Below are 18,506 nucleotides of genomic sequence, written 5' to 3'. Positions count from 1 at the left end.
TAGGTCAGTTCATTTGATCCTTACAGAGGGTGAGGGGAACATCCCCCACCCTATTGTTCCCATGATTTGACTCTGAATGACCAGTTCAAACTGACCCACATAAAAGTATTTAAGAGCATTAATCTCATATTGCTTGTATCTTGCGATCGCTAGATGCGATCGCTATTCCGTCCACACCGGGTTAATGCTGGTGAAATAAGCTTTAATATAAGACCAAACTCTTTATCTTTTAAAACACCTGAACCATAAAAACCTTTACTACAGTTTTATATATAAATAAATATACAATCTAATACATTTTACTAATAAATGAATGTGGATTGGAACCTTTAATAAATATGAAATACATAAATAACCAAATGTTGTAGTGCCAGTGTGTGCGTATTTTACCGCGTGAAAGTGCCATGCCCCGTGTAGCGTGGCATGCTGAGTGCAATCGCACGATAAAACAATATTAACCAATATACTTTTTGTTCATCCAATTATACAACTTCGACAGTGTGCAACTACTTTTATAGTATTTGTGATTACATGTTCATGCTGATAAGTTTATATAGGCAAAACAGAACACACTTTACGTGAGCGAATGGCCATGCATAAGTCTTCAGTTAAAAGGGCACTTTTGCAGGGTATCACTGTAATCCCTGCAGTTACGGATCATTGGGCTAAATCGAAGCACAAATTTGCAGAGATGAAATATGGCGATAAACCATGTCCCTATCTCTAACAAGCCATGTCTTTGTAGTCCTTGTTTTGTGCACTGGGGCACAGTCATGTTGGAATAGAAAAGGGCCTTTCCCAAACTGTTGTCACAAAGTTAGAAGCATAGCATTGTTCAAAATGACTTAGCCTAGCCCAAACCCTGAAAAACAGCCCCATACCATTATCCAAAATATATCAAGAGATGTTATGCGCCACGATATAGTAGCACCAGAAAAATACACACAGATGGCGAATAACGTTTTACTTCAGTTTAATTACCTTCAAAGTGGTATACATGAATAATAATATATTTGCTACCAATTCGATATATATATGTTAGGACACATACAAATGTTCAATCATATAGATATTGTGTGTCTGGCCAGTACATTAAATATATGTTATACTCATTGAGTTTATATATTCAAAATGTGACAAATGAAAAAAATATCCGGATAATCACAAAATAATATGTGAGGTAAGAGATAGCGGAGAGAGTGTTCAAGGATGTTTGATAGTCTTATCTTACACAGAATGTTCTCTAACCATGGTCTATAGTATAGTGTCCACTGTTGAATTCTATGTAATTATTTGTATCTACTGGTTTCTGATAGTTTTCCGTTATAATCTTACAATCTTGTATCAGAAGTGTGAGATCCAAAAAGTGTACTGATTCATTACTCCAGTTCCCTGTGAATGATAAATTGTAGTCATTGTGATTGAGATGTGTAAAAAATTCATTAATAGTATCTATTTCTCCATCCCAAATTATAATAAGGTCATCTATATAAAGGCCATAGTACACAAGGTTCACCCCATATATACTATTCCACACATATCTGGATTCGAAATGTCCCATATATATGTTGGCATAGCTGGGCGCGAACCTCGTGCCCATGGCCGTTCCAGTGATCTGTAAATAATATTCTGAATTGAAAATAAAATGATTGTGAGATAAAATGTATGTTATAGAATCTACAATAAATTTCTGTTGTGCCCTCTCCATCTTACTATTGTGTAAACACTCTTGAATGACTTCTATACATTTCTTATGGGGAATATTTGTATAAAGAGCGGTAACATCTAATGTAACAAAATAATATGATGATTTCCATGATATGTCTTTCAAAATTCTTAAAAGATGTGTTGTGTCTTTAATATAAGATTGTAGGGATACAACAAATTCCTGTAAATGAGAATTCACATAATGTGATAAATTTGTACTTAGTGATCCAATACCGGAAACTATAGGCCGTTCTGGAGGTGAGGTAAGCGATTTATGAATTTTTCATTTTTCATATAAATTACTTTTTAGTAATTTATATGAAAAATGAAAATTTCTGAGATTTATACAAATAGTATAAATTATAGAACTGATTGTAGCTCTACTTTTCTCTTCAGCCGATATAAGAAAATATTTATGTGAAATTTTTATGTGAAATTCCTATGTGATACTTTTAAATAGATATATATAAATTCTATTAGTCTGAATATATTGGATCTCAGACCACATTGATTTTAAGCTTCAAATAAAAGATACACATGCATATTAAGATATCTCAAATGGAGAGTCCTTTAAACACATATAATGTACAAAACGAAATCAAGCTGATAATTGGAAACATTAGTTCTCAATTAATGCAAGCAGGCTCCTCTATAAATACCAACAGAAACACCTACAGACTATCTTTGAAAAAGTTGGCCTCAGAGCTAACGAAATGCGTTAGATGGTGAATGAAGACTCTCTTTTCAACTTTGGAATTATGAATCTACTTAGTGGACTATTATCCACCAACTTTTCCTTCATTTGGGTACTATCACCGAATCTCCACACATAAGTGTACCTCACAGGTATTTTGAGAATTTGACCATTTGATCAGACCACACGGGACCCAATTTTACTATATATATCACATCCTGCCCAGCTTGTATGTTTGGTCTCACATCCAGATTACGGAACATTGGACACATAGTGTCACTGGGACATTCTGTTCACTAATTGGTTTTGCAACATAACATCGGATCTGGACGCATACTAAGATCACCTTGAGCGGAACAGGCATCCGGCTGTTGCAACGTGGATCTACTGTGGTTCCGCCTTTCTGTCAGGCCGTTTCGTGGGGGTCTGTGTGGATATTTCACCACGCTGTGGAGTAGAGTGAAAATAATGCAGCTCATCACCATTTCAGCAGCTTAAATAGCGTTTTTCCGATATCATTGAAGGAGAGAAGATAATACGCGGATACTGCAGCAAGAGGCACATAGTGTCTATTTTTTATACTATGTTTTTAGTTTTCATTTTTTATGCTTTATTTTTTACCAATTGAGCTCCAACCAGACATCTTATTAGTATCTTTATAGAGAGAATATAGTGTCAAGATAAGACTATCAAACATCCTTGTACACTCTCTCCGCTATATCTTACCTCACATATTTTTTTGTGATTATCCGGATATTTTTTTCATTTGTCACTTTTTGAATATATAAACTCAATGAGTATAACATATATTTAGTGTACTGGCCAGACACACAACATTTATATGATTGAACATTTATATGTTTTCTAACTTTTATTTCCAATTGGTAGCAAATATATTATTATTCATGTATACCACTTTGAAGGTAATTAAACTGAAGAAAAACGTTATCCGCCATCTGTGTGTATTTTTCTATTATCATGGCGAATCCCATCTCTTGATATATTTTGGTACACATTTTTTGAGATTAGCAACCTCATTTGGGCTAGCGACCGATATAGTTTTGCACATATATATAAACATTTTTATTATCTCTGGAGCAGGAGCTATATATTTTCCATACCATTAGCCCTCCTCCACCACACTTCACAGTTGGCATAATGCAGTCACAGTACCACGCTTATTGTCACTGAGCTCTTCAGAACGATCCATTTTGTATCAAAAATGTTTTCACATAGAGACTGCATGGCTAGGTGCTTTTAAACACCTCTGGCAACGGGTCTGCTTGAAACACCTCAATTCAATAATTAACAGGTGTGGCCAAATACTTTTGTCCATATAGTGTATATACTGTATTATAAGTTGTCATCCTGTACCTGAACCTGCTTATACAGCCTATAGCTCATGTGGCTTACACTTAATAGCAGGGAAAACATGATAGATTATGTGGTTTGAGAAGTTCTCTCCGAAATGTTACCTACTGGTGATATCCAATTAAAACCTAAGCTGTTTCTTTACTTTTTAAAACTTGAGATGTAAAGACCAATGAACGACTTCCTTTGCTGACATATTTATTATGGATTGCATAACATATCTTCCTGGATGAGCACCTTGGCAGTAATTTGGATGGTAGTGTCTGTTTTTATATATCCATCTTTCTCCTTTAAGGACTGAAATGCTGTAAATGTTTCTGAAAAACAGATTGTCTCATATATATATATATATATATATATATATATATATATATATATATATATATGTGTGTGTATGTGTATAATTAGTGCCACCTGTTAGTAATAATAATGACATTAATGATTAAACAGTAAAGTTACTTGTCTTTCTGCCGTATCTAGAGCAAGAGATACGTCAGAAAAACAAGTAACTTTAAGACACTCAGAGCTTAATTCGGACGTGGCTATGTGCGCTCGAGTTTGGCTCTCCTCTACTGTACATTGTCTACAACAAAACGCCCCTTCCCCCCGTGGTCACTCCCCGAAATCCTAGGCTGAAGTTAGTGTCTTTTGCATTGGAGGACGGTGCGGACACATTCACGGACGTGTGTTCCTGTTCTGGGCATGCACAGAGTGATTTTGCGTACAATACGCTCAAGTCCAGTGCCACCTACCTAAAGCAAGCCACCTGCATCTGGCTGATATATATATATATCTCCTGTACTTTCTTTGGTCAACTTTATATTCCACATAGGTAGTGGACCAGGTCAGGTCAGTAAGTTGTTGAAGCCATGTATCAAGGATGTGCTGGTTCCATGGGTTTGTGTAAGTTGGCTGGCAGGCAATGCTTGTACTTGTAGTTGAATACCAACTGGTATAATGTTAGAATTAATGTTGAGTTGTATACGAAGAAAAGTAATAAGCGTGTATAGATGAAAACCAATTCAGCCCCTCAGGGCGTGCAATCAGATCACTTCTATCGGTAATGAGACCCATTAGTACAGTTGTAAGATGAAAACATACAAAAGTGTTCATCTTCCAATCGGATTTACCAACTTGTTCAATTAACTTATATTGCAGTGGTATTGGACAGATGCACGCACACACACACACACACACACACACACACATACACACACACCAGGTCAGTTGGCGTATATCAATGTCGGTATTGTTGCATACGGCAGCAAAATATCTCAAATTCTGTCAAGCTATGGGAACTTTTACATTTATAATTGTGAATATGATTAGTAGATTTTATATATGGGAACTTGAATATAAAGTTTTGTTAAATTGTGACCTAGACTGCTACATACCCTTCACATGCTGCCCCCAACGCCTTACTGCTTTATTGTCAGATGTGTTTGTTATATCTTGTGACATTTAATAAAATGCTGCTGATATTTTATTACAGATAGGTGTCTCTTTCTTTGAATAAATGTATTATTTAAAATTATTACTGAGATTAAGGTTAGAAGGCCATCCCATGCAGCTCCTGAAGTGTTGGTGGTTGCCCAGCAATGACATAGACTATGTATTACTATCTGTTCTGAAAACAGGAACGTTGGTTAAGAATCATAGCAACAACTAATAGGTCAATGCAACCTACATACATATACATCACAGTAGAAAATAAAATAAAAATCTTACCGTCCAAAATCTCATGAAATATTGGAGAACAGTACCAGAAATGAAAAGGCAATATATAGAGGAGTACAATAAAAACAGCAGGAAGAATTTATAATTGGAAAATCCCACACAGTTATTCACCCTGTAATTAAAACAAGACATTTTTTCAGTTAACAAAATATAAAGTACATCAGGCAAGTTGAGAGTTTCTAAAGTACATATACCAGGGGCAGTGATGATCCCTCTTCAACACACACCTGGAAAACAAAAATCATAAAAAATGATTATTAATATGCCTAAAATTAAAACTAAATTACTAACAAAGTGCAGAAATGCAGCAACCAATCAGCATTTGTTTCCTACAAAGAAAAATGAATTCCACACACATACCCTTATTTAAATTGCAGGTGTTTGTAATGTGATGTAAAGTCTGAAATCAAGATACATAATGTCAGACCATATTCTACCTTTATTTTGACCTTAGAAACAACAAAATTCAAGGGAAATATAAAATAAACAATTTTAGAAAAAAAAAAGTGAAAATAAAAAAAAAAATCTAAATATACACAACCCTGGCTGCACAGTGTGCATACCCCTAAACTAATAATTTTGAAAGCCCATTTTGTTTTTATTAAAGCAGACTTTGCAAATCTATCCATTGTTCCCTGCAACAATGGTCAAGATCCATCAAATTGTGAGGGGATCTCCTGTGCACAGCCCTCTTTACATCATTCCACAGGTTGTCAATGATATTGAGGTCTGGGCAACTACAAGACTGTGATCTTCCTTTTCTGAAGACATTTCTTCGTTGTCCAGGATGTCTGCTTTGGATAGTTATCCTGTTGGAAGGTGAAATCCCTCTTAATATTCAGCTTTCTTACAGAGACCAGCAGGTTTAATGCCAAAATATCTTAATAATTTGGAGCTATTCAATATGCCCTCTATCCTGACTAGAGCCCATGTTCCAGAAGTGAAGCAGCTCCAAAGCATGATGCTGCCACCGCAATGCTTCATAGATGGCATGGTGTTCTTTGGGTTATGAGCTTTGTTGTCTTTGCACCAAACATCTTTTAGAATTATGGCCAAAAAGTTCAACATTGATCTCATCAGAGATCATAGTTGGCATGATTGAATGTATATTTTTTATTTAAAAATGTTGTTGTCGCAAGAAGAAAGTGAACAGTTCCTGACAGAAATTCCTGTAGTCCCTTTGATGTTGCTGTAGCCTTCATGATGAGTTTTCTCCTTGTTCCGTCATCATTTTTCGAGGGAAATCATCATTATCATCACCATTTATTTATATAGCGCCACTGATTCCGCAGCGCTGTACAGCGAACTCATTCACATCAGTCCCTGCCCCATTGACGCTTACAGTCTAAATTCCCTAACATGCACACACACACACACACACAGACAGAGAGACATCAGAGTAGGGTAAATTTTGATAGCAGCCAATTAAATCTTGACCTTGAAAATGTTGTGCCACATTTTCTCTACTTGATTGTCTTCACAGTGTACCATGGTACATGTAGTGCCTTTAATATCCCTCTCCAGATTGGTATCTTCCAACAATGAGATGCCGTAGATGTTTTTAAAGCTCCTTGTGAACCATGGCTATCTCAGTAGGATGCAACTAGGAAAACCGCAAGGAAATCCTATAGTAGCAGCTGATCTTTTTTTCAGGTTACTCACAGTCACTTTGATTTCTTGCAGCTGTAAGCTAATCTTGAATGTGATTGGTTAATTCTGAACAAAACTCACAGCTGCAGCCGCATTATGAAAGGGTGTGTACACTTATGCAACCGGGGTATTGTATTTTTTTCCACTTATTATTTTATACAAATTGTCTTTGTTTTTCACTTGATGTTTTTTGGTTGCAATGTCACATTAAAGGTGAAAAAAATCTAATATGATTTATCTTGATTTCAAGCTTTATATCACAAATATCTGCAATTTCAATAAAGGGATGTAGACTTTTTCTTAGGAGATTCAGTGGCCGCGATGTACCGCGCGGACATCACCGCTATGTCCAGCTGCGCACATTGCCTGAAATTACGGAAGGAAACTCCGCTCATCTGTCTATATATATATATATCTCTGTATAAATATGGATAGCTATTCAGACAATATGTTTACTTACACATCACAGACTGGACAATGGTAGCACTGGTTGGGTTTAAACATCCGACATCTCTCGCAATATCTGATCTCTATAATAAAAGAAAACAACGATTAAATAAACTACAGCATGATAAACTCATTGTTTATATATTATAATCATGGGTGTGTTTTGCTTTCAACATGTATTATTCTGACAAGGGAATAAATGAGCCATCTTAACCTCAAATGGTCTTTTCATTTAGTACATAAGAGAAGACTAACTGATTGGACTAGAGGCGGATGGATGTTGATTGGGTATGAAAAGTCAAGAGACAAAATGTGTACACCATAATGTTGACAGTCATATTGTCGACACAGATATAAGATCGACAGTCATAATGTGTACATGTTCAGTTAAACTGTTGATATGTAAAATGTGGACAGGGTTCTAAAGTCACATTGAAAATGTTGACATAAATCCCAAGATTTAAAAAATGGCAATACATGTAAAAAATACATGTAAAATAAAAAACGGTATACCCCCATAAACAGTTAAAAAAAAAATTTAAAACGTAAAACTAATTTGATGTATATAGATGACTTGAATAGAACTGTCGTATAAGTACAATGGAGGATGCCATTTTGTGGGCTCACCAGGTGTTCATGACAATGTAGTCTATCCGAGCCGGGCCAACCAATAGGCAACCTAGTCTTCTACCTAGGGCCCAGTGAATACTCAGTGGGTACTGAGGGGCACGGACTACTCGAACCCGTTTTTATGCTTTTTGGACAAATTTAAAGGGTCAATTGGGTCTTATTATCATCATCATCAACATTTATTTATAGCGCGCCACTAATTTTGCAGCGCTGTACAGAGAACTCACTCACATCAGTCCCTGCCCCATTGGAGCTTACAGTCTAAATTCCCCAACACGCACACACACAGACAGATACACAGACTAGGGTCAATTTGTTAGCTGCCAATTAACCTACCACTATGTTTTATTTTGATGACTTCATCAGGGTCTGAATGTCACTCACCGGACTGTGAGTGCCATTTCCCATGTATTCAGGAACCGTGGCCATCCGCCATCCTGAGGGTCTGCGCATGTGCAGCCCTTATCAAGCCTTCAGTATCTGTTGCTTTTAATTGATTGGATGATCAGGCAACCCTCCCTATTTAAACCACCTGTGATCTTCACCTGGTTGCCTGATCTTGGAGTCTCATTCCCCCATGTGCCTCTGAAGGTGTTCCTGTGTTCCTCGTGTATTCAGCTCCTGCTGATTCCTGTTGACTGCTATTGTGGTTTCCAGACCACTTCAACTCTCCTGTGTTCATCGTACCTGCATTCAGCCGATTCCTATCCGCTGCCTCCGTTACTACTACAGAGTTCCTGTTCACTTCAACTCTTCTGTGTTCATCGTACCTGCACTCAGCTGATTCCTATCTGCTGCCTCCGTTACTACTACAGAGTTCCTGCTCACTTCAAACTCTGCTGTGTTCATCGTACCTGCACTCAGCTGATTCCTATCCGCTGCCTCCGTTACTACTACAGAGTTCCTGATCGTCTCATCTCTCCAGGGGTTATCGTGTCAGCTCTCCGCTGCCTCCACCTCTACTACTGGATACCAGACAACCTCCACTCTCCCGTGTTCTTCATGTTTCCAGTTCCACTTACTACTGCTTCCTGAGTATTGCTTCATTGATTCTGGATTACCTGCCGTGCGCTGCACCAACCTGATTACCGCTTCCACCCTCCAGTGGTCTCTCCTCCTGCCGGCGTTCAGCCGTTCAGGTATCCCTGCACGTCTCTCTGACAGCCTGCTCTCCTGAACCGCGGTATGCATACCTTCCATTGACTTTGCTTATGTATTGCATATCCATCTGGACTGAGTTGTGTTCTCCTCAGGAGCCTCCTATCCATTGAAGCTATTGTTACCATTGACTTTGTTTGCTATTGCCGGGATAGCTATTGTGACTTTGTATATTTCAAGCAGTGCTTGTCAGTTATCGTTGTAATGTGGATATCATCGTGGGATCAAGTTCTGTGTGCCCCGTGTATACTCTGCTTTACATTCATCTCCTCGTGCCCCTCCTCACATATATATAGCAGTGGTACAACTTGCTGACGCAGACCACTGACTCCTGTTCCCTGTGTCACCAGCTTCAAGTATCCTCTCACATAAGCAGTGGTACAACTTGCTATACGCAGACCACTGACTTCCCCGTTACCTACTTTCACCTGGATTCCGTTACTTCACTATTGACAGCGGTACAACTTGCTATACGCAGACCGCTGACTCTCACTACCTCCTCGCTACTCCTGGACATTCCTCCTCACTATAGCAGTGGTACAACTTGCTATACGCAGACCACTGACTTTCCTCACGTTCCCTTGTCCATCTGGTTCCTCGTGTACATTCATCTACTCATTACCAGTTGCTGCTAGTCATAGACTTTCCTCGAGCATTCTCTCACCATCTGCTGTTTCTCCTGTTCCGTTGTCACCCTGCTACCAGAGAACCATAGTACCAACTATATCACTCTGGTAAGTCCATCATCTGGTGATGTCCTGGGCAAAGACTCCTGGTGCCCGTGACACTGAAGTTTATTTAATATGGAGTTGGTCCCCTTTTGCAGTGATAACAGCATCCACTCTTCTTGGAAGACTTTCCACAAGATGTTGGAGTGCTTCTGTGGGAATTTTTTCTATTCATTCTGTAGAGTATTTATGAGGTCAGACACTGATGTTGGATGAGAAGGCCTGGCTCACAATCTCTATTCCAGTTCTTCCAAAAGGTGTTCGATGGTGTCAGGGCTCTGTCTGGGCCAGTCAAGTTCTTCCACACCATACTCATCAAACCATGTCTTTGCAGTTCTTTCTTTGTGCATCGGGGCATAGTCATGTTTGAATAGAAAAGGGCCTTCCTTTGTGGCCACAAAGTTTAAAACATAGCATTAAAATTGCCCTTCACTGGAGACAAGGGGCTAACCTAAACCCTGAAAAACAGCCCCATATCATTATCCCTCCTCCACCAAACTTCACAGTTGGCATAATGCAGTCAGGCAAGTAACATTCTCCCGGCATCCGCCAAACCGAGACTCACCCATCTGACTGCCAAACAGAGAAGCGTGAACCGTCACTCCACAGAACACGTTTCCACTGCTCCACAGTCCAGTGCCGGTGTGATTTACAAAACTCGATCTGACGCTTGCCATTGGTCTTGCTGATGTGAGGCTTGCATGCAGCTGTTCGGCCCATGGAAACCCATTCTAATATGCTCGCATCACACAGTTTTTACATCAGTGCTTACATTAATGCCAGTGGAAGTTCAGAACTCTTCATCTATGGAATCAGCAGAGCATTGGCAACTTTTACGCATCAAGCGCCTTAGCAATCAATGACCCCGCTCTGTGATTTTACATGGCCTTCCGTTGCATGGCGAAGTTGCTGTTGTTCCAAAATGCTTCCATTTTCTAATAATATCATTTACAGTTGACCATGGAATATCCAGTAGGGTGAAATTTCATGAATCTTCTTATTGCAAAGGTGGCATCCTATCACAGTACCACGCTTGAAGTCACTGAGCTCTTTAGAACGACCCATTTAGTGTCACAAATGTTTGCAAATGTAGACTGCATGGCTAGGTGCTTGATATTAAACACCTCTGGCAACGGGTCTGATTGAAACACCTCAATTCAATAATTAGCAGGTGTGGCCAAATACTTATGTTCATATAGCATATATATAGTGTCAGCGGCACACTTCAGTGATGCACACACAAGCACTTTCTTGCTTTTTAACTTTGTTTTTTTTGGCAGGATGGTAAAGTAAATTGACAGCATAGAGTTCCATACTCTTTCTTGTGACGCTAACGCTAGATAGATAGAGACCAACTCCCTGGCCACCGGCCACTATCTGGCATCGGTCACAACTGACACAATGAAACAGATAGGTTTAAATAGCTTACACTTCTCCCACAGCCCTAACTTGATGGGCAGATGATACTCCCACCTCGCCTTTAAAAGGGAGCTCGTTGCAGGTGCTGCTTGATTGCAGACTCATGGTATAACAGCTTGGATAAGAAGGCCCAACATTTGCAACAGAACAGTGCATGGGTTCCGGTAGTTTAGGACACACGATTAGATACCTTTGTAACCGACCCTCTGTCAGCAGCATTGGGCCCTGTACCAAGGATTGTGAAACCTGGCTTTTGATGTAACATTGGCTGTGGCACAAACAAAGGTGCTTTGGTCATTTGCTGTAATGCACAAAACCCCTCTATCACTGTGGGAAGTTGTTCATGTTTGTGGGTCTGATTGTAGCACCCATTTTTGCAGACTGCAGTCAAGCCCCCGGATACAGTGATCTATTGCCAGAACTTCATTAATCTGAATAGGAGAATTCTCCTCTGGCTGCAGCCATTTTTTTTTTTACATTTTTGTCTTTGTCATAGCACCATTCGTGAGCCTGATATTTTCCTCCTGTGCCTCTGCAATTCGTAGCACCTGAGCTTGCTGCTCTTGCTGTCCAAACAAGGACTCTCAAAACTTCCTCCATGTCAATGTCTACACAGATTAAGTAGCGGAAACTTGCTTCCCTAAGCATCCCACTTCGAACACCACTTGTGACACGGGCACACTTCGGGTGATACTGTAACGAACCAAGGTCAGTAGCAATACAGCATAACAGGGAGTCAGTCTGGGTATGGAAACCTGTTGCTCTGACACTGTTAGAGTGTGAGAGTGAGCTTTATATACACTGCAGAATATGCCTCCTCCCAGCCACAATCACGTGACCACCCAAACCAGGAAGTGCTGATCTAACACAGAGACAGAAGGAATCAGAAGCACAAGTGTGTGAGCAGGGAGGTTTGTGACATATGCACTCAAGAGCACCTTCTTGCTTTATAACTTTGCTTTTATTGTCAGGATGGTAAAGTAAGTTTACAGCATAGAGTTCCACACTCTTTCTTGTGACCCTAACGCTAGACAGCCAGAAACCAACTCCCTAGCCACCGGCCACTATCTAGCATTGGTAACAACCGAGCAATGAAACAAACAAGTTTAAATAGTCTACACTCCTTCCACATAGTTATTTGCAGGTGCCCTGTTTGATTGCAGACACGCTGTCAGGCTGCTGTATCTCTTTAACTTAGGTGAACTACTTTACAAATGTGTAACTCTATTTGCAGCCTTTCTCTGCAGATTGTCAGCTAAATACTTGTCTCCTCTATTAAAAGCCCGTCGCAAACACCTTACTTTGTCACAATATATATATATATATATATATATATATATATATTGTAACAAAGCTAGGCATTTATCTGACAAGATGCAGAGAAAACATACAAGCAAAGTAAGACATTGGCGCAGTTATGCACTTAGATTCAGGTTAAACCAAGTAAAGACTTATGTATAGTTTAAAGTTTGTTAACTTACATGATTTCCTATCAGCAAACAGACAGGGTGTGTCTGTTAGTGCAAACCAGAGCCAGTGATGGGCGTTTTCTCTTAAAGGTAAGGTGAGAGTGTCACCTGCCCATCAAGCTAGGGCTGGGGGAGGAGTATCATGCATAAAAGCTTGTTTGTATCATTTGTGTACTGAGACCAACGCTGGGGAAGCTGGCTGGTCTTGAGAGAGCTGAGCTATGTCTAGCTAGCGTTTAGGGTCTCCAAGAATTGCTGTGAAATCTGTACGGTGTCAAAACATTTTACCATCCTGACAATAAAACTACATAAAAAGGAAGAAGTTGTTCGCGTGTGCTTCTGCAGTAGCGGGCTCTTGCCACAATATATATATATATTATATATATATATATATATATATACTGTTTTTTTGGCCGTTTAAATCCTATAAAATTGTGCTGGATCAGATTGGAAACATTGAACTCAAGGGCAAATTTTATTGAAACCAATGGAGTTTGCACTGAGAGGGTTTTATTATAAATTGCTTAAAAAAATGTTAATGTACTCTTTATTTTTAAGATGTGTTTGGCTAGGGTCAGAGCACCTATTTATATTCACTCTAGCCCGATATGGCCACAAGTATTTAGCCAATCAGATCATCTAAAGAAAGTTTTGCTCAGCACAGAGTGCTGATCTTGTGGGAGGTAGTGACGTGTCCACTCCTGAAATTGTTAGTGAGGGCAACTACTTTCTAGACCTGGAACTCTCTGGGAGGTTCAAAGTAGGGGGCGTGTTACAACACAATTTGCATCATAATGGCCCTGCCCCCACTGGTGGGCAGGGTCATTATGATGCATTGATGACGCTATGTATGCTGGCCATGCCAGACTACATAGCGTCAGCAAGATCCTCCTGGCGATGCTTGATGATGAGAATTGTGTTATCAAGGCCCCAGCCTTGCCTCTTTTAAAAGAAGAAAGGTTAGATCCAGGAGAGTGGGAGTCTCCTGGACGTTCTGGGAGAGTAGGCAAGTATGGGGCAAGGCTGCATGTGACCAAGACAGTGTCATAGTGTGAGGACTAGAATCTAGGTAAGCAGGAAGCCACAAACTGCGAGTTCGATAATGCATACTTCCCAAATGTCCCAATTTCAATACGATTGACCTGATTTGCAAACCTTGAAAAGGGGGAACGAAAGTTGGAGGTATATCCCCACTCACCATGTTGAACGGGTTCTGCATGCTTCATAAACAATTGTCTCTACCTCGTGTGGAAATCCAAGGCTTGTGGCAGTGGCCTAGCACTTCAGAAGAGCTAGACATGTCCCCATTGTGAGGTGTATATGTCCCATCGTGACAAAGCCACGCCACCTTTTGGTGGCGTTGTGGCTGTGTACTGATTTAGGAAAGGTAAATATTGGGACGTATATATAGTACATGTAGCAAGTAGTATGCATCCTGCACTGTAAAATAATACAAATTGCACTGAACCGTAAAAACAAGTCAGTGCAAATGATTGTGCAGTGCTAGAAATGTCAGGGCAATAAATTTCTTCATGCCTTAAACAATAAGTCTGGCGGAGAAGAAAATTCCAGGCAGCTGTTATGTCTCCTGTGCTGGTCGATGGATGCCTGCAGAAATTTACCTGAGCTTATATTTCAAAGGAGCCTATTTATGAAAGGGAGAAAAGCTCTAAATGCTGTAAAAAGGGGATTTTCACGGGATTTAGTGCTTCTCCCTGCTCACCAAAGCCTGGCCAGTATAAATGCTATCCTAGGGAGATAGACATCGCCGGGGGCCTCCTGCATGTACTTTTTTAATTTTTTTTTTAGTTTATTTTTTATGTTTTAACGTTAATTATTTTTTGCAGCACGGTGGCTAAGTGGTTAGCACTTCTGCCTCACAGCGCTGGGGTCATGAGTTAAATTCCCGTCCATGTCCTTATCTGTGTGGAGTTTGTATATTCTTCCCGTGTTTGCATGGGTTTCCTCCGGGTGCTCCGGTTTCCTCCCACACTCCAAAAACATACTAGTAGGTTAATTGGCTGCTATCAAAATTGACCCTAGTCTCTGTCTGTCTGTGTGCATGCGTGTGTATGTTAGGGAATTTAGACTGTAAGCTCCAATGGTTTATTATATTATAACAGGACTCTGTTGGGCTCCAAGAGTCAAGTGGCAAGTAAAAACAACCGGGTGGAGCACCCAGGAAATAGGTGCTGGGGAGAACACTGCATAGAGTGTCCCAGGACTGGCTTCGCAAGCGCTAAGACTGTTCTTGGGCAACCTCATACACATCGAAAAAGGGCCTCACATTACCCTTAATTTCAGTAATTATTTCTTTGATTAAATGTATTGTTTTAACTAGATACCTATATGAATTAACAAATCAGAAGGTATTTCAGTAAGTGTTACAAGCTATAACAAACCAATCTGACAATAAAACAGGAAGGAGCTGGGGTAGCAGGTGAAGGCTCGGAGGGCTGCATGCGGCCCTAGGGCCATCTGTTGTCCATCACTGTTCTACTCTCCACAATTTTTATTTTTCTCCATTGTTTTGTTATGTTTATCTACTCTAAACATGTTTGTTTCTTATGGGTAGTTAAATCCAATGGATTGGCTCCATGGTCACCACCTAGAGCACTACATGAATACCCAGATTTTAAGGCAACAAGGAAACAAGCCTTCTTGTTTCTTAAGTCATTCTTCTTAAGTCATTGCACAATTGTCTGCTCATATCCACTGTATTTGTTTGTAATTTTGTTTATTAAAGTTTGCACAATAAATATATAGAATCAGCTTATCTGGGAAAGAATGTTGTGGCTCAGAAATAGGTCTCAGGGGTAGATGTATTAAACCTTCTAAAAAGGAAAAGTGGAGATGTTGCCCATAGCAACCAGATTCTAGCTATAATTTCCTAGAATGTACTAGATATATGAAAGCTAGAAACTGATTGGTTGTTATGGGCAAAACCTCAACTTTCTTCTTAAAAACTGGAACTGGCTAATAGGAGGCATCCCAAACAACTATAAGAAGGCTATTACTGGTCAGAAGTGGTGATTAATGTCCATAGGATCAATTTATTTTAGAATAAAAAATAAATGTCATGTTAAAGCCACTCAGCTGCTAGAAAATAAAGTAAAGTTTAGTGATTACAGCTGGATAATGGATTAAGCAAGTTAAATCAAATAAAAGAAATTAAAGCACAGAGAGCATATCCTAGTATAGAAATGATCAGGCTGTATATGACCTGTTTAATAACAACGCCCAAGGAAAATCAACAAAGGGCATTCTGGGACAGGTGTTATCCACTGTTTTTAAACTGTATATCTTTATATCTTTACTGTATATCTTCCATCTATGTTATCATTCCTCAATCACTCTACTTCCATTACCTCCTCCTTTCCAAGATTGGAGACATGGTTGAGGTCAGAAGTGAAAGTTATTCCTTGAGTTAAATGCCCTGTGCCAGCAGCAAATGCCTACAATAAGTGTACCTATGCAAACATAGCCGGATTAAGGGGGGGGGGGCACAGGGGGCACGTGCCCCGGGCCCCCCTCTCTCCGAGGGCCCCCCGCCGCTGCGCGCATAACCTCTGATGATTTTTTTATTTTTTTTAATGGCGGCGGGGGGGGGGGGGGGGGGTTGCGGGCAGGCAGGTTCAGGGCTCCCTTCGTTGGTGGGGGGAGCAGGGGAGCAAAAAAAAGAAAAAACAAAAAAAAGATACACTAACCTGATCGCTGCGCCGGCGTCCCTCCTCCTCCCTCCTCTCTGCACTGTTAACACTGAATGACAGGCGTGATGTCATCAAGTCACGCATGTCATTCAGTGAGGAGCAGCGCGGAGAGGACCAAGAATACAGAAGAGAAGAAAGAAGCTAAAAGAAAGGTAAGTAAAAAAAAAGAAAAGGGAATAACGCAGAAAGGCACACTATGGAGGAAAAAGGGGGAGAAGGCACACTATGGAGAAAAAAAGGGGAGAAGAGAGGCACACTACTGAGGAAAAAGGGGGAGAAGAGAGGCACACTACTGAGGAAAAAGGGGGAGAAGAGAGGCACAGTAAGAAAAAAGGGGAGAAGAGAGGCACACTACTGAGGAAAAAGGGGGAGAAACGAGGCACAGTGAGGAAAAAGGGGAGAAGAGAGGCACACTACTGAGGAAAAAGGGGGAGAATAGAGGCACAGTAAGGAAAAAGGGGAGAAGAGAGGCACACTACTGAGGAAAAAGGGGGAGAAGAGAGGCACAGTAAGGAAAAAGGGGGAGAAGAGAGGCACACTATGGAGGAAAAAGGGGTAGAAGAAAGGCACACTATGGAGGAAAAAGGGGGAGAAGAAAGGCACACAATGGAGGAAAAAGGGGGAGATGAGAGGCACACTATTGAGGAAAAAGGGGGAGAAGAGAGGCACACTATGGAGGAAAAAGGGGGAGAAGAGAGGCACACTATGGGGGAAAAAGGGGGAGAAGAGAGGCACACTATGGGGGAAAAAGGGGGAGAAGAGAGGCACACTATGGAGGAAAAAGGGGGAGAAGAAAGGCACACTATGGAGGAAAAAGGGGAAGAAGAAAGGCACACTATGGAGAAAAAAGGGGGAGAAGAGAGGCACACTACTGAGGAAAAAGGGGGAGAAGAGAGGCACGCTACTGAGGAAAAAGGGGGAGAAGAGAGGCACAGTAAGGAAAAAGGGGGAGAAGAGAGACACACTATGGAGGAAAAAGGGGGAGAAAAAAAGCACACTATGGAGGAAAAAGGGGGAGAAGAGAGGCACAGTAAGGAAAAAGGGGGAGAAGAGAGGCACAGTAAGGAAAAAGGGGGAGAAGAGGCACAGTAAGGAAAAAAGGGGGAGAAGAGGCACAGTAAGGAAAAAAGGGGGAGAAGAGAGGCACAGTAAGAAAAAAGGGGGAGAAGGGAGGCACAGTAAGGAAAAAGGGGGAGAGGCACAGCATGAGAAAAAAGGGGGGGGAAAGGCACAGTATAAGAAAAAAGGGTGAGAGACACAGCATGAGGAAAAAGGGGGGGGGAGAGAGGCACAATAGTGGGGACAATTAATTAATTTAAAAATGGAGTGGTTTGGGCGCTACTGAATGTGGGGGTGAGTTTGGGGAGAATGAGGTCCCTTTATTAAATGTGCCTATGAATTATTTAATGGCAGTGACGGTTGCGGGAAATAGGTATATTTCTAAAATGTAAATACTATTAATTTATTGCTGGGGCTGTTTGTAGGGATGGAAATAGGTTTATTTATTAAATGTGAATACTATTATTTTAATGTTGGGGCTGGAGGAAGGCCTAATTATTAATCATGGGTGGTACTGATTTAACGCCGGGGTGGCTGTCATTTTCTAAATGTACCCATTTTTTTTTCCAAATAGGGCCTCTAACATTCCAGGATCCAGACAAGCCGCAACTAAAGAAACCTGCAGCACAGGTGGTGAAAGTGAGAAGAACAGGTAGGAGAGAGCAGCAACGTCTGTGAAATGTTGTGATTCTAGTGGGACAATCCCAATTTTTGGTGACCGTTCAAT

At 40.5% G+C, this 18,506-nt stretch overlaps 1 protein-coding gene across 1 annotated transcript in view; it reads right to left on the bottom strand.

The window, feature by feature from the left end:
- LOC142140883 (SKA complex subunit 3-like) overlaps positions 1 to 18,506 on the bottom strand; it is a 167,812-nt gene that overhangs the window by 89,356 nt on the left and 59,950 nt on the right. The window contains exons 5-7 of the mRNA XM_075198855.1: positions 7,620 to 7,689; positions 5,704 to 5,736; positions 5,501 to 5,621 (exon numbers count right to left, since the gene is read on the bottom strand). Coding sequence (XP_075054956.1) covers positions 5,501 to 5,621; positions 5,704 to 5,736; positions 7,620 to 7,689 — 224 coding nt within the window. The remainder of the gene's footprint in view (positions 1 to 5,500; positions 5,622 to 5,703; positions 5,737 to 7,619; positions 7,690 to 18,506) is intronic.

This window comes from Mixophyes fleayi, chromosome 2 (genome assembly GCF_038048845.1).
Source record: "Mixophyes fleayi isolate aMixFle1 chromosome 2, aMixFle1.hap1, whole genome shotgun sequence".
NCBI classification, from domain to species: Eukaryota; Metazoa; Chordata; class Amphibia; order Anura; family Limnodynastidae; genus Mixophyes; species Mixophyes fleayi.
The sequence above is the reverse complement of the archived record's forward strand: the minus strand, read 5'-3'. Positions and strand labels throughout refer to the sequence as shown.